This window comes from Desmodus rotundus, chromosome 4 (assembly GCF_022682495.2).
Source record: "Desmodus rotundus isolate HL8 chromosome 4, HLdesRot8A.1, whole genome shotgun sequence".
NCBI lineage: Eukaryota > Metazoa > Chordata > Mammalia > Chiroptera > Phyllostomidae > Desmodus > Desmodus rotundus.
Window position 1 is genome coordinate 78,883,266 of NC_071390.1, and position 17,475 is coordinate 78,900,740.

Consider the following 17,475-nt stretch of genomic DNA (forward strand, 5'->3'; position numbering starts at 1 on the left):
TTGGTGATAAAGGTGGGGGGAACTTGGTTTTGTAGAATTTGAGATGCCAGTAGAACACTTACCCTTTCAGCAGACTGAAACATACTTCCATCAGGCTGTTGCACATGTGTGTCTGGAGTTCAGAAAACACAGAGGTGAGGTATAGAATGGAGAGTCCTCAGTCTAAGAGTCAGTGACTAGTAACCCAGCCCACAGGTGTGGAGACATGGCCCTAAAACTGATACAAGGAACTTCCTCAGAGTCATTCCAGGCTGACCCTATTCCATAGCCTTCAGCCAGGCACTGATTCTAGTCCTTGATATTTTGATTGTGTTTAATGATAGAGGAAGCTCATTTAAATCTGTGTAGCTGGTATTTGTAAGCTGGGAAGCGGAGGGAAAACTAGCACCAGGTAGAAGGCTCTGTGGCACCACAAGATGTGTATCTATGCATAGCCAGGGTCAGTTGCATGAGTACCAGAGCCTAGGTCCCAATAGTAGTGACTCTACCACCTGGGGTCACTCTCATCATGTTACCCTGCCTTTATTACCTTCACAGCATTTACTGCTCTCCAAAATTAGCTTCCTTATTTGTTTCCTTGGTTTACTATCTATCCCAGACCCATCCTTGATGTCAGCTGTGTGAATGCAGGGACCTTATATGTATGGCTCATCAGAATTTTCACTGTGCCTACAGAAGCATCTAGGTAAGTACCTGACACAGAGCTTGTACTTAATAAGTATTTGTTAAGTGAATGAACAATTGGGTCCAGCTTGCTGAAAGAGCAAGTGGGGCCAGACAAAGGCTGTTTTCTGGACAAAATTAAAACCCAGTATTATGGCTCTTGCCAAGTAAGAGAAATCACATGTTTGGAAGCATTGGTATTGAGGACCTTTTTGTTTGTCTCCTTAGCAATGGAACATTTTCTTGTTTTGAGAATACAATATTGATGTCCTGTGACAAAAATCAGATTGAAACATCTGCAAAATATGTCATGAAAACAAAATTGATCAAAGATATTTTCATCATATACAGGAAAGAGAAAGGGAAAAAAAATCCACCACCACCACAGTGCCATGGAAATAATGAAAGGATATATAAACACAGCTGCAGATGTACCACTTCCAGAGCAGATTGTTAGAGGACAGAAGTGTCTGCAGATATTTTTATATTACCTTATGTGTGAAAATAAGTTGCTTATGTTTGACACAAAAGCCAAGGTGTGCTGGAGCCAGCTTGTACTGGCTTGTACTAGCTTGTGAAAGCCAATTGTTAAGTTTGAGAATCAGTTGTTAAGCTGTTGACAGTTTGAGATCAGCCATGGTGGGGCTATTTATAATACAGAATTTTTTTTAAAAGCCTACAGCAGTTTCCCCTCTTCCTGGAGAGCCAGTTGTTAAACATTTCCTAGCATAATGCTGCATGAATAGTAACTCAAGCCACGGAAGTGGGTAAGACCACTCAGGAGATTATGTGAAATGAAAAGGGCAGAGGAACATCAACATTTAAGACAAGCTAGAGAAAAAGATGGAGAAGAACAGTTAGAAAAGTGGGGACCCCCTCAGAAATGGATTTGTTACAGGACCAAAGGAGTGAAAAAGTGTTTCAATTATCAACCTTCCTAAATCCTCCCAATAGTTTTCTAGGGCTGCAGTAACAATGTACCACAAACTGGGTGTTTCTTTTTTAAAATATATTTATTGATTATGCTATTACTGTTGTCCCAGTTCCTCCCCTTCACTCCACTCCATCCTGCCCACCCCCTCCATCCCACATTCCCCCCCTATAGTTCATGTCCATGAGTCATACAGATAAGTTCTTTGGCTTCTACATTTCCTGTACTATTCTTAACATTCCCCTATTTTTTACCTATCAATTATGCTTCTTAATCCCTGTACATTTTTCCCCTAACCACCCCTCCCTTCATGTCATCTCCATTTCTTTGATTCTGTTCCTACTCTAGTTGTTTGCTTAGTTTGTTTTTGTCTTTTAGGTTCAGTTGTTGACAGTTGTGAGTTTGTTGTCACTTTACTGTTCATAGTTTTGATCTTCTCCTTTTTCTTAGATAAATCCCTTTAACATTTCATATAATAAGGGCTTTGTGATGATGAACTCCTTTAACCTGACCTTATCTGGGAAGCACTCTATCTGCCCTTCCATTCTAAATGATAGCTTTGCTGGATAGAGCAATCTTGGATGTAGGTCCTTGCCTTTCATCACTTGGAATACTTCTTTCCAGCCCCTTCTTGCCTCTAAGGTCTCTTTGGAGAAATCAGCTGACAGTCTTATGGGAACTCCTTTGTAGGGAACTGTGTCTTTTTCTCTTGCTGCTTCTAAGATTCTCTCCTTCTGTTTCATCTTGAGTAATGTAATTATGATGTGCCTTGGTGTGTTCCTCTTTGGGTCCAGCTTCTTTGGGACTCTCTGAGCTTCCTGGACTTCCTAGAAGTCTACTTCCTTCACCAGATTGGGGAAGTTCTCCTTCATTATTTGTTCAAATAAGTTTTCAATTTCTTGTTCTTCCTCTTCTCCTTCTGGCACCCCTATAATCCGGATGTTGGAATGTTTAAAGATGTCCTGGAGGTTCCTAAGTCTCCCCTCATTTTTTTGAATTCTTGTTTCTTCATTCTTTTCTGGTTGGATGTTTCTTTCTTCCTTCTGGTCCACACCGTTGATGTGAGTTCTAGTTTCCTTCACATCACTGTTGGTTCCCTGTACCTTTTCCTTTGTTTCTCTTAGCATAGGCTTCATTTTTTCATCTAATTTGTGACCAAATTCAACCAATTCTGTGAGCATCCTAATTACCAGTGTTTTGAACTGTGCATCTGATAGGTTGGCTATCTGTTCACTGCTTATTTCTGGCGCTTTGATCTGTTCTTTCATTTGGGCCATTTTTTTTTTTTTTGTCTCCGTGCGCCTGTTACATAAAGGGGCGGAGCCTTAGGTGTTCACCTGGGCAGGGTAACGCTGGTCACTGAGCTGTGACACTGTATGTGAGGCAGGAGCTGAGAGGGAGCAATGGCGCTTGCTCCACTCTCTGCTGGATTTCAGTCACTCCCTCTGCTACCCACAATCAAACTGGGCCCCTCTGGTGCTGATTCCCAAGTGGGTGGGCTTGTGCACGCTCTAGGCCCCTGTGGGTCTCTCCAACAAACTCTCCTGTGAGGCTGGGAGTTTCTCCTGCTGCCGCCTCAACCCCCATGCGTGTGTTCAATCAGAAATTTGAGGCTTTATTTCCCTGAGCTGGAGCCCTGGGTTGCGCAGTCTGTTTCGCTTCCTCGCCCTTCCTCCTGGTTTATCTATGCGCGAGTATGGGGCCGCGGGGTCTGCTAGTGGTCGTGGTCACACTGCCTGCCCTGCCCTGTTTGTCCTACAATCTGCCAGTCTCTGGATCCAGCTGTGTTGCCCTGGGTCCTGTGCACCCTGGCTGCGCATCTCAGTCCCTCCTACCGGTCTAGATGAAGGTTTCTTCTTTATCTCCTTGGTTGTCGGACTTCCGTGCAGTTCGATTTTCTGTCAGTTCTGGTTGTTTTTTTGTTTGTAAATTATTGTTGTCCTTCTTTTGGTTGTGCGAGGAGGCGCAGTGTGTCTACCTACGCCTCTAACTTGGTTCTCCCCAGGAAAGAATCTTACAAACTGGGTGTTTTAAACATGGGAAATTTATTGTCTTATAGTTCTGGAGGTTAGAAATCTGAAATTAAGGTGTTGGCAAAACTATGATCCCTCTGAAGCTACTTGGGAAGGACCTGCGCCAGCCCTCTCTCCTCGTTTCTCGTAGCTCCTTATAGTAGCATAAGTCTCATCTTCACATGGCATTCTTTCTGTGTGCATGTCTCCAAATTTCCCCTTTTTATAAGGACATTAGTCATTTGATTAAAGCCTGCTCCATTGCAGTATGACTAGTTCTCAACTAATTATGTTTGCAGTGGTGACACTATTTCCAAAAAAGGTCAAATACTGAGGTACAAAGGGTTAGGACTTCAACATATAAATTTGGGAGGACACCCAAAAATTCAACCCATGACAGCGACCAAAAAAGATAAGGATTGAAAGTTGTTCATTGGATTTTGCAGTAAAAGAAGGTCGTTGATGATGTTGGAGGGATTGATATTGTGATGTACTGATGGGGTGGGGCAGGAAGAAATGGACGGTAAGGAAGTTTGCAAAGGGGAGGAGAGAGTGAGGGTGGTTGCTGCAGAGGCACATGTGCAGGGAGGAGTCTAGATGAGAATGACTTGAGGATGTTTCTATGCTGAGAGGGAGGATCCAATAAAAAACAAAGAGGTTAAAGATCCAGGGAAGAGAAGAGATGACTGATACAGCCAAGTCCTTGGGGAGGCATGTGGGGACAGGATCCAGAGCAGAGCTAGAAGAACTGGTCTAAGAAGAGAGAAGGGAAAAAAGCTGGACATAGCCGTGGTATGTTGGTAGGTTTGATGGCAGGAAGAAAAGGAAGTTCCTGTCTACTGACTTCACTTTCTTAGGGAAAAAGAAATATGGTCATAGACTAAGAGTTATGAGATGGAGGTATGCTCAGAATTTTGAAGGAAGTGAAGAGTGAGAGAATGAGGGAAATGAAGAGTTAAGAAGTAGCACTAAGAGATAAGTAAGTCTGGAGGCCATGGATATATAGTGCACCATCAATCCTTGTGGCTGACAGAGTTCCCTCCACCCCCAATAACTCCATAGCTCAGCTATACAGGGTGGCCAATGAGACTGGTAATTACATAAAGGTGGCTTATTAATATGCATTATAATTCACGATTAGTTAATATTTTCCATTTCTAGATTTTGTGGCCATCCTATAGATTCCAAAGAAAGAAAATATAGTTAGACTAAGCTAGGTTTGGGGTTTTAGCAGGAACAATGGGGCTGGGGTTTGTAGATGTTATCACAGTAGCTGGGGTTTGTAGATGTTATCAAATCAAGAAGCCAAAGTTGGATATAGAAGAAGCAGAGACAGGAGGAGGCTGCTCAGTGAAGGTACTTAAAAAAAAAAAAAAGCTGTGATGGGATCCACAGAGTGAAAGGGCTAAGAGAGTGAGGAGCAGAGTCCAAGCATGAGAGGTTTTAAGATTTTAGATGTTGAAAGTGATGAAGAGTGAAGGCATCATCATGGCATTAGGTAGTTGAAGCAGAGTGAAGCAGTGTGTGCTAGTAAGCTGGCTCCTTGAAAAAAAGTGCCTTATTTTTTAGTGTTTGCCCATCTCCATAATGTAAATATTCCCACTAGGGCTGATTTCAAGCTGTCAGTATTGATGTCACTGGTGGAGTTGAAAAGAGATGAACACATTTTATAAGCTGATAAAAGCTGGTTCCAGTACAACACTGAATGAAGATTATTTTAGTCCTGGCTGGGTAGCTCAGTTGGTTAGAGCATTGATCTGATACACCAAGGTTGTGGGTTAGATCTCCAGTCAGGGCACATACAAGAATCAACCACTGAATGCACAAATGAGTGGAACAAAGAAAATCTATGTTTTTTTTCTCTCTCTCTCGCTCTTAAAGAAAATATGGGTGTGAAGAAATAGAGGGCATCTGAATCATACAGGATGATGGTGGGGAGTGGGACAGGAGAGGAAACTAAGGTCAGTGCCCCATCTTTCATCAATAAAAAGTGAGCTGAGAAGGGAGCAGAGCATGGTAACAAGGAGGAGAGGATGTGAGCCAGACATGCAGACAGTGAACCTCATAGTGGAGTCACGACAGTCATCTTTAGCATGTACTAAGTTAGTGCAAATTGAGTGTTTTGGGCACTTGACATAAATTATTTCACTTAATCCCAAAACAACCCAATGAGGTGATGTCCTTATTGTCCACATTTTACAGACAGGGAACCTAAACAAAAGGTAAGTAATTTGCCCAAGATACCAAGACAATAGAGACTTGAACCACAGCAGTCTAGAATTCAAACTGGTGGGAACTTCCCTGCCCAGTGTGGCTCAGTTGGTTGAAGCATTGTCTTGTAAATTGAAAAGTTGTGGATTTGATTCCTGGTCAAGGTCATGGTTTTGGTCCCAGGTTGGGGCACATATGAAAAGCAACAGATCAACGTTTCTTTCACTTTGATGTTTCTCTCTCTCTCCCCACCCTTCCTCTTTCCCTAGAATTTAAAAACAAACAAACAAAACTGGTGGCAGCTGACTAGAAGCTGCACTGGCCATTGGGAGAAGGCCTGTGGTATGGGAGATTGCCCAGCTTCTAATCCAAAGGGCTACTTCAGAGAAGGAATCACATCTACTTCTCTACTGGGTCTTCAAAGAAGAGTCCAGTTCTGCTAGGGCAAGGAGGTAGCAGGACCATCTGTGAGGAGGATAGAATAACAGGGTTGACCCAGGGAACTCAGTGGAAGGCATGTGAGGGAAGAGAAGAATGAGCACTCAATCAGGGGCAGAAAATGTAAGTCTCAGAAATCAGAAAATGTGAGTCTATGTATAGCTATAGACTTTGATTGTCTTCAGTTCTCTGTCTTTGTTTTTTTCTGTCAGCAACAGGTACACAGAGGATCTATGGCCCTTTTCAACATCAGTTATCAAACCTTGTGACTTCCTGCCAAGATGCATGCATGGGTAGATACGCTTTGCTTCCTTGTACAACCAAAAGAAGGACAACAACCAATTTAAAAACAAAAAGCAACCAAAACTGCCAGAAAATCAAACTGTGTGGAAGTCTGACAACCAAGGAGTTAAAAAAGAAACATTCATCCAGACTGGTAGGAGGGGTGGGGATGGGCAGCCAGGGTAGAAAGGATGTGTGGCAAGGCAGTGGCTGGTGGACTGGGCAGGTGAGGCAGTGAGGTGGTGCCTGGAGGACCAGGTGGTCCCACATTTGCATGCACATAAACTGGGAGGAACAACTGGAGAATGAGATTGACTGTACAACCCAAGGTTCCAGCATGGGGAAATAAGACTGCAAAACCACTGGCTATAAAAACCTGTGGGGATTGTGGTGGTGGGAGAAACTCCCAGTCTTACAGGAGAGTCTGTTGGAGGGACCCATGGGGTCCTAGAATGTTCCACCTACCTGGAATCAGCACCAGGAGGGTCCAATTTGCTTGTGGGTAGCAGAGAAAATGACTCAAATTGAGGGGAAGGCTGAGCAAGCAACACTGTTCCCTGTCTGATCCCTTCCCCACATACAGCGTTACAACGCAGTGACGTGGGTTGCTCTGCCCTGGTGAATACCTAAAGCTCTGCCCCTTACTATATAACAGGTGTGCTGAGACAAAGAAATATGGCCCTAAAGACAGAACAGATAAAAACTCCAGAAAAAGAACTAAGTGACGAGGAGATAGCCAACCTATCAGATACAGAGTTCAAAACACTGGTAATCAGGATGCTCACAGAAATTATTTAGTATGGCCACAAAATAAGGGAAGAAATGAAGTCTATGCAAAGTGAAATAAAGAAAAATATACAGGGAACTAACAGTGAAGTGAAGGAAACTGGGACTCAAATGAACGATATGGAACAGAAGGCAGAAATAAACATTCAACTAGAACAGAATGAAGAAACAAGAACTCAAAAAAATGAGGAGAGGCTTAGGAACTTTTGGAACAACTTCAAACATTTCAACATCTGAATCATAGCACTGCCAGAAGAAGAAGAGGAAGAGCAAGAAACTGAAAACTTATGTGAACAAATAATGAAGGAAAACTTCCCCAATCTGGTGAAGGAAATATACATGCAAGTCAAGGAAGCTCAAAGAGTCCTAAAGAAGTTGGACCAAAGGAGGAACACACCAAGGCACAACATCATTAAGTTACCCAAGATTAAAGATAAAGAGAGAATCTTAAAAGCAGCAAGAGAAAAGGAAAGAGTTATCTACAAAGGAGTTCCCATAAGACTATCAACTGATTTCTCAAAGGAAAACTTACAGGCAAGAGGAGGCTGGGAAGAAGTAGTCAAAATCATGAAAGGCAAGGACTTACATCCAAGATTACTCTATCTAACAATACTCTCATTTAGAATGGAAGGGCACTGCCGACCGGAGTCTGTGCGCACCAACTGGGGAGTGTCCACGCCACAACTCGGAGGTAGCTGAGACTACAGGCAACAACCCAGGGAGGGTGCCCAGCGACCGGGAGTGTGCCCAGCGACCGGGGAGTGTGCGCAACCACTGGGGAGTGTCCGCACCTCATCTTGGAGGGAGCTGAGACCACAGGCACCAGGGAGAGTGTGAATCAAGGCAGGCTCTGCATGCACACCCATAGCCCGGAAGAGGCCTACAATACAAAAAGAGTGGGTAGAAGCTGGGATACCTCCTGGAAGAGGAAACCCTCTAACAAAGGAACCACCAACAGATAAGAACAGAAGAAGGTGAATGAGGGAGTGGAAGTCACACTAACGCAACCCAGGACCTATCTGGAAATACAATTAAATAGTGGAGAAATTACTCAGAACAACAACTGAACAACAGCAAGAGAAAAGCCTCAAAACCTTGTACACACGGAAGAACCAGCTCCAACACAACCTGCCCACACCTGCACAACAGAAAACAAGAGGTGGGGGACAGACTGACTCTCAGATAACCAGCTGGTAGGAAAGACCCACCAAAGAAAGACCCAACAAGAACCAAAAACCAAAGACATACACAGAGCCAACATAAACCACAGCCCAAGATCAGTTAAGATCGGGAGATCAAGGAGACTGTACCACTGATTCTCACAGGGATTCTGCCACAGAAGTTTACACCAAAAACCCAGGGGGTCAGAACAGAGCAAATTAAGAAGAGGCTAACAGGAAGAGTCTCACAAACAATGGGAAGACAAAGAAACAGTCCCCAAATGAAAAGAAAGGGGGAAGTCTCAGAAACAATGCTGAATGAAAAAGAGGCAAGTCAACTATCAGATAATGAGTTAAAGAAATTGGTCATAAAGAAGCTTCATGAGCTCACACAGAATTATCAAAAACTACAGGGAAACTACAATGAACTCACTGCAAACTATATCAACATGAAAAAGGAAATAGAAACTATCAACAAGGGCCAAGGGGAAATGAAGAATACAATTTCTGAACTGAAGAACACAGTAGGAGGAATCAAAAGCAGACTCAATGAAGCAGAGGATCAGATGAGCAAACTGGAGGACGAGGTAGAAAAAAATACCCAGAATAGCAAGTAAAGGAAAAGAGGCTCAGAAAGAATGAAGAGGGGTTAAGGAAAATGCAGGACAACATGAAACGAAATAATATCCATATAATAGGGATACCAGAAGGAGAAGAAGAAGAGCAAGGGATAGAAAACCTGTTTGAAAAAGTAATGATGGAAAAATTCCCTAATCTGATGAGAGAAAAAGTCAACCAAATCCACGAAACACAAAGAGTCCCAAGCAAGAGGAACCCAAAGAGGCCCACTGCAAGACACATCATAATTAAAATGGCAAAATTCCAAGACAAAGAGAGAATCTTCCAGGCAGCAAGGGAGGAACAGGAACTAACATACAAGGGAGCCCCAATAAGGTTAGCAGCTGACTTCTCAATGGAAATGCTCCAAGCCAGAAGAGAATGGCAAAAAATATTGCAAGTAATGAGAACCAGAGGCCTGCAACCAAGACTACTTTACCCAGCAAGGCTCTCAATCAAGATAGAAGGCCAAATAAGGAGTTTCCCAGATTAAAGAAGTCTAAAAGAATATACCTGCACCAAACAACCTCTGCAAGAGATGCTAAAGCGGCTGCTGTAAGGAAAGGAAGGAAAAGAGAGAGAGAGAGAGAGAAGACACAGGTACAAAGAAATGGCAATGAATAAGTACCTATCAATAATAACATTAAATGTAAATAGATTAATTGCTCCAATCAAAAGACATAGAATAGCTGAATGGATAAGAAAGCATGACACACACATATGCTACCTACAAGAGACCCACCTCAGGACACAAGACCTACACAGACTGAAAGTGAAGGGCTGGAAACAAATTTTCCAAGCAAATGGACAGGAAATAAAAAAAGGTAGGGGTAGTAATACTCATATCACAAAAAATAGACTTCCAAAAAAGAACCACAAAGAGAGACCCAGATGGTCACTTCATAATACTGAAAGGAAGAATCCACCAAGAAGACAGAAACATTGTAAATATATATGCACCCAACATAGGAGCACCCAAATACATAAAGAAAATCTTGGAGGACTTCAAGAAAGACATAGACAGCAACACAATTATAAAGGGGATTTTAACACCCAGATCTGTCAAAGATGGACAGATCTTCCAAACAAAATATCAACAAAGATATCGTGGCATTGAACAATGCCCTAGATGAAATGGACTTGACTGATATATATAGAGCCTTTCATCCCAAAGAAGCAAAATACACATGCTTTTCAAATGCACATGGAACATTTTCAAAGATAGACCACATGATTGGACACAAAACAAGCCTCAACAAATTCAAGAAAATTGAAATCATATCAAGCATTTTCTCTGGCCACAAGGGACTGAAACAAGGAACCAACCTCAAGGAAAAAACCCCAAAGCACTCAAAAACATGGAGATTGAATAGCATCCTATTAAACAATGAATGGGTGAAAAATGAGATTAGGGAAGAATTCAAAAAGTTTCTGGAAACAAATGAAAATGAGCTCACAACAACCCAAAACCTATGGGACACAGCAAAGGCAGTCCTGAGAGGGAAGTTCATAGCGATACAGGCCTACCTAAAAAGAATAGAAACATTTCAAATAAACAACCTAACCCTTCATTACTATGAAGAACTGTATGCCAAGAAATGTGAAAATCTAGAAGATATGGACAAATCTCCAGAATAATATAACCTTCCAAAACTCAATGAAGAAGCAGAAAGCCTGAACAAACCAGTAACACCTGATGAAATTGAAGTAGTAATCAAAAAGCTTCTGACACACAAAAGCCCTGGACCAGTTTCACAGGAGAATTCTAAAGAGCATTTAAGGGGGAGCTAACCCCCATCCTCCACAGTTTATTTCAAAAAATTCAAGAAGATGGAAGACTCCCAAGCTCATTTTACGAAGCCAACATCATCCTAATCCCAAAACCAGGCAAAGACATAACAAAGAAAGAAAATTTCAGGCCAATATCGCTAATGAACATAAATGCTAAAATCCTCAACAAAATATTGGCAAACTGCATCCAGCATACATCAAAAAGATCATACACCATGATCAAGTGGGATTCATCCCAGGGATGCAACAATGGTACAATATTCGCAAATCAATAAACATAATACACCACATAAACAAAAGCAAAGACAAAAACCACTTGATCATATCAATAGATGCAGAAAAAGCATTTGATAAGACACAGCACCCATTTATGATAAAAACACTCAGCAAACTGGGAATAGAGGGAGGATTCCTCAAAATAATAAAGGCCATATATGAGAGATCTACAGCCAACATCATACTCAATGGACAAAAACTTAGAGCTTTCCCACTAAGATAAGGAGGAGGACAAGGATGCCCTCTCTCACCACTTCTATTCAACATAGTACTGGAAGTCCTAGCCACAGCAGTCAGACAAGAAAAAGAAATAAAAGGCATCCAAATTGGAAAGGAGGAAATGAAACTGTCACTGTTTGCAGATGACATGATAGTGTACATGGAAAATCCTATACACTCCACCAAAAAACTACTCGACCTAGTAAATGAATTTGGCAAAACAGCTGGATACAAAGTCAATACTCAGAAATCAAAGGCATTCCTGTATACCAACAATGAAACTGCAGAAACAGAAATCAGGTACAAATTCCCATTTGATATAGCAACAAGAAAAATAAAGTACCTAGGAATAAACCTAACCAAGGAGGTAAAAGACCTGTACTCAGAAAACTACACAACACTGAAGAAAGAAATTAAGGAAGACACAAACAAATGGAAGCATGTACCATGCTCATGGATTGGAAAAATTAACATCATCAAAATGGCCATTCTACCCAAAGTGATTTATAGATTCAATGCAATCCTTATTAAAGTACCCATGACATATTTCACAGATATAGAGCAAACATTTCAGAAATTTATATGGAACCTTAAATGACCCCAAACAGCTGCAGCAATTTTGAGAAAGAAGAACAAAGCAGGAGGGATAACAATACCTGATATCAAACTGTATTACAAGGCCACTGTAATCAAAACAACCTGGTACTGGCATAAAAACAGGCACATAGACCAATGGAACAGAAATAAACCCAAGTCTTATGGTCAATTAATATTTGACAAAGGAGGCAGGAGCATAAAATGGAGCAAAAATAGCCTCTTCAACAAATGGTGTTGGGAGATCTTGACAGCTATGTGCAAAAAATTGAAACTCGATCACCAACTTACGCCATACACAAAAATAAATTCAAGGTGGATAAAAGATTTAAATATAAGTCGTAACACCATAAAAGTCCTAGAGGAAAACATTGGCAGGAAGATCTCAGACATTCCACGCAGCAACATCCTCACAGACACGTCCCCTAAAGCAAGGGACATATGGGAAAGAATAAACAAATGGGACCTCATCAAAATTAAAAGCTTCTGCATGGCTAAAGAAAACAGCATTAAAATAAAAAGAGAACCAACTGTATGGGAAGACATATTTGCCAAGGATACCTCAGACAAGGGCCTGATCTCCAAAATATATAAAGAACTCACACAACTGCTCTCCAGGAAGACAAACAATCCAATTAAAAAATGGGCAAAGGACTTGAACAACACTTCTCCAAGGAGGACATACAGAGGGCCCAGAGACATATGAAAATATGCTCAGCATCATTAGCCATCAGAGAGATGCAAATTAAAACCACAATGAGGTACCATCTCACACCAGTCAGAGTGGCCAACATAAACAAATCAACAAACAAATGTTGGAGAGGATGCGGAGAAAAGGGAACCCTAGTGCACTGTTGGTGGGAATGCAGACTGGTGAGGCCACTGTGGAAAACAGTATGGAATTTCCTCAGAAAACTAAAAATGGAACTGCCCTTTGACCCAGCAATTCCGATGCGGGGATTATACCCTAAGAATCCTGAAACTCCAATCCCAAAGAACCTATGCACCCCAATGTTCATAGCAGCACAATTTACCATAGCCAAGGACTGGAAGCAACCTAAGTGCCCATCAGCAAATGAGTGGATCAAAAAACTATGGTACCTTTACAGAATGGAATTCTACACAGCAGAGAGAAAGAAGGAGGTTATACCCTTTGCAACAGCATGGATGGAACTGGAGAGCATTATGCTAAGTGAAATAAGCCAGGCGGTGAGGGACAAATACCATATGATCTCGCCTTTAACTGGAACATAATCAACAGAAGAAAAAAGCAAACAAAATATAACCAGAGACACTGAAGTTAAGAACAATCTAACAATAGCCAGAGGGGAGTGGGGAGGGGATAGTGGGGAGAGGGGTTTACAGGAACTACTATAAAGGACACATGGACAAAATCAAGGGGGAGGGTGGAGGTGGGAGAGGGAGGTAGGTTTGGCTGGGGTGGTATGGAGAGATGGGGAGAAAATGCAGACTTCTATAATTGAATAACAATAAAAATTTTTTTAAATAAGAAAAGATGGTTTTTAAAAATTCTATATTGTTGTATCATTGGCATTTACCTTCTGTGTACTGTATGTTTTCTAATTGCAAATGTGAAAGAAAAAAAGTCTGCCATCGTGGGAAACAGAGCCATGTCATCTGATTACTTTTGGTTAGGCCTACTTGGAAGTACCTTAGAAGTTTAGGTCCTGATTCTCCTACTCTCAGGTCAGTGCTTCTTTTCATTATATCAACTGTCCCAATTTGTTTCCAGACAATCATTTTTTTTTTAGTTCATATCTTACTCAGTTGCCTTAAAAAAATATATATATATATATATATACACACATATATATTTAAGCTTATTGTTGTATTCTGAGATGGAAGATAAATGTTTTGTCTTCTGAGATGGCCAGGCCACTCTGGGCACTGTGCTAACCATCGTGGGGTGTTGGACCCTCAGATCCTACTTCAGAAGCCAGGTTTTAGATGAGAAGGAGAGGGTGCTCCTTCCTCTCTGAGCTGCAGTCTTTTAGGCCTCACCTGGGAGTAGTATGGGAGTGACTGCAGATGCTTCTGGAGAGCAGGCATCGAAGATAGCCTCTGCTATGGAAGGAATCTCGAGTGGCCAGAAGCCAGCCCTGGAGAGAAGCCCCTATGAACAGGAATACACTGTGTTTTATAAACCAAAAAATAGTTTTATCTATTGCATGCTAGGGTTTTTTGGTTTTCATTATCCTCCAGTCTTTTAACAAAAAGGTGGGGGCCAGGGAGGAAGAAAGAGTGCTATGGGATATTAAGAGATGAGTTTAAGATGAAGAGAAGGTATCATCCTCACTAAATTTGGCAGCCTGGAAGTTCTGAGTGTGTAGGGGGCTGAGGGTCCTAGGCAATTGGTTAGCTTAACTGCAGGGTGATTCAGCCTGGACCCCAAAAGTCATATTGTAGGTCTTTTCCTCTTGGACCTGTTTCTCCAGGAAGGTATCCCCCAATGCCCTTCCTTGGGGAGAGGTGGGGCACAGGCTGCTCCGGCAATAGCAGAATAGAACCTGAGTTCTAACATTTCAGTAAGTGGTCATTTACTTAATCCCTCTGTTTTCTCTAAAGTACCTCACACCCTCTCTTCCCTTATCATCCCTCCCTGCCCCTTCAAAGCAAGGCTTGGGTTCCTCAGATATGTAGCCCTAAACTTTAGAGTTTCTCCAGAGTAATCCAGCATCTCCCAACTAGCTACCGTCTGTATCACATTCCTGTCCCTAGGAAAGAGGGCAAAAAGTGGGGACTCCCCCTCATCAAGAAATTCTCCCTCTCCTGCCACAGGTGGAAAGATGTAGGTTAACTATGATTAAAAGATACAACAAGCACTGGTGAATGGTTATCAAACACTTGCCATTTTCTAGGAAGAAGCAGTTAGCTTAAAGTGTGAACATTATGTGTCAAACACTGTGCTAAGTACTTGTTATGTCAACAAATTCTCATTACAATCCTGCAAGAAAGTTTTATTCTACAGGTGAAGAAATTGAGGAGTTGCCAAGCAACTGGTAAAAACTAAGCCAACCAGCTTTGGCAGAGCTGGGAATGAAGCCAAGGTGGTCTGACCATCAATCTATTAGCTGGTAGTCTACCTGCTTTTATTTGCAGAATAAATGACTGAAATTAGTAATGGCAGCTGACAGTGTGGGCACAGGAAGGACAGCATGTAGATGTGTGGCAATGGCAAGATACCCAGCTGTCTGGCTTGGTTGAGGTGTGGCTTTCTTTGGAGGCTCTCATGACCTAGGTGAGTGGCCTAGATGACCTGAGACTGTCCCTGTACCTCTTTGTTTTGGGATCAGCTTGCACTCCTGGGGCAGAGGCCAGTGAACCTGCACCAGGTTTGGTCTTTCTCCTATGAGAAAAAAATTACAGCTGACAAAGCAGTGTCACATTTTATAGCCTTGCCTTGAAGACGTCTTTTTATTAAGGCTCTGTAAGGTGCTGGAATAGGCTCCCAGAACTCATTTATTTATATTTAGATTTTTAAAAAAGTATAATATGGGAAATCTGTACCCTGTGCTTAATTGAGCTGTGAACCTAAAATTGCTCTTTAAAAGTTCATTTAAAATATACATAATATATTTTGTGTATAATTTTAAAGGACACATATGGAGTAAGTAAGCTTATTCTCCTTTGAGGTATTTTCCATCTGACTTTTCCAAAACAACTTTTTTTAACCCTTCTTAACAGAGTTAAGAGACTGACGCCTAACTAATCCACAATCTTATTTGTCCTACACTGAGCTGCTAGCAAATTCAAGCGCTCACAGCCCTCCCGGTGCATTTGCCCGGGTCCTTCTTCTGGCGCGTTGCTGGGCAATTGGGAAGTTCCTTTCCTAAATTTCCCCTTAATACCTGGCCCTTAGTTGGCGCTCATTGAATGAATGAAGTCGGGAGGAATGAGCTGTACGGAGGGTGTGAGAGAGACAGAGATAGAGAGAGATGGCGGGAGGGAGGGAGAGAGAATTTCCATGTGGCAAAAGAGACAAAAGACAGGAGAGGTGGCGAGCGGCTGTCAGGGAGGGCAGGGATATCAGGAGGCCAGGAGAGGGTACATGGGCACAGGGATCAGCAGGCCGACGCTTACCCCAGGAAGGTGAGGAACCGCGGGTCCGTGGCTAGGTTGGCGTCGATGGTGAAAGACAGGAAGGCGGGGCTCACCAGGTGCACCGGCTGCTCAATGGAAAAGTCCAGCTCCACGGCGTCCTCGGTTTGCGCGGGTGCAGCTAGGACGCCCGGGGAGGAGGCACCGAGAGGCCCCAGGAGCAGCAGCAGTAGCAGCAGTGGTGGCGGCGGCGGTGGCAGCCCCAACTTCAAGCTCAGCAGCATCTCGGGCTCACCTGGCTGTCCCACCCAGCAAGCGGCGCAGCAAGACTGGAGACCTGGCGCACTTCCTCCAGCCACGCCACAGCGCCCTTTTCTCTTTTCCTCCACCAGCTCACTCCGCCTCACCCCACCCACTGCACCCGGCAAACCTCCCCCTCCTGCCCCGAATCCCTCCCACTGCTCCGCCTCTCCCCGCCCGCCTCGCCCACTCACTCCCACTGCCTTGCACGCGTTCCTTCCCCTCAGTGGTGATGAAGTCCACCTTCCAAATCACTCACACCCATTTGGCATGGCCACCATCGAAACACCCAGGAGGCCTGGGGAGGGAGCGCTCTGGGAGGAGCGCTGGGAATCCGGGGCCGGCTTCCGCGTGCGCTCTGCTGGGAACACCAGTGTTTTCCTCTTCACCACCCATCCAGGTGGCGCCAGGTCTTCCGACCCTTAACTGAAACCTCCAGTTGAGCATTCATTCATCACTTGCCCTTTCGCCTTGTTTATAAAACTTTGTTCGTTACCTGACCCTGCCAAATTCTGATTAACCCTCATGTGCTTTGTCCAGAGAGCTGTTTCCCAGGTATCTTAATTTTGCCTGAACCTCCAGTCAGCTGACATTCCCTATGACATATTCTCACAGCACCCTGAACTTGCTAGAACTTACCACGTTTGCTAGTGTTGTGAATGCTGTTCCATGTTGGCCTCATGTGCTAGATTATAAACTTTGTGAAAGCAGAGATGAGTTGTGTCTTATCTACTGCTCTCATGAAAGCTCCTGGCAGCATGCTTGGCACTTAGTAGGCATCCACTAAATATATGTTGAGTCAGCACATTACACCAAAACCCTTAGAATTCTCCACTTAGATTGCACCAACACTAAAGCAATAAATAAAAATGAATTGTTTTGGAATTTATATCTAATAGATCTGATTTGCATAGATCTATTCTTAAGCAACTTGAAATTTAAATGTACAGTTAACTGAGGGAGGTTACAGTTTGGAGATTTTGTGTGTGTATATCCGTTACTATTTTTCAACTGGAATCAGTTCATGTCCTACAATTATACATAGGAAAAAAATTCATATGTAAACCCCAAGCTACCAAAAGGTCATATCAACACGTGTGGATGTAGAAACGCAGATCCCTGGGCTCTTTCTCTG

The 17,475-nt window shown here is 42.9% G+C and overlaps 1 protein-coding gene across 3 annotated transcripts in view; it reads right to left on the reverse strand.

Moving 5' to 3' along the window:
• The window catches only part of HPSE (heparanase), a 49,387-nt gene extending 32,928 nt beyond the window's left edge, over positions 1 to 16,459 (reverse strand). For 2 of the 3 annotated variants that reach the window (XM_024574859.4, XM_053923243.2), the window contains exon 1: positions 16,083 to 16,459. In XM_024574859.4, coding sequence (XP_024430627.1) covers positions 16,083 to 16,324 — 242 coding nt within the window. In that variant the 5' untranslated portion in view covers positions 16,325 to 16,459. Of the gene's footprint in view, positions 1 to 62; positions 113 to 14,003; positions 14,116 to 16,082 lie in introns of all 3 variants that reach the window. The other variant, XM_045183764.3, reaches the window with a different exon arrangement.
• Positions 16,460 to 17,475: the final 1,016 nt, after the last annotated feature.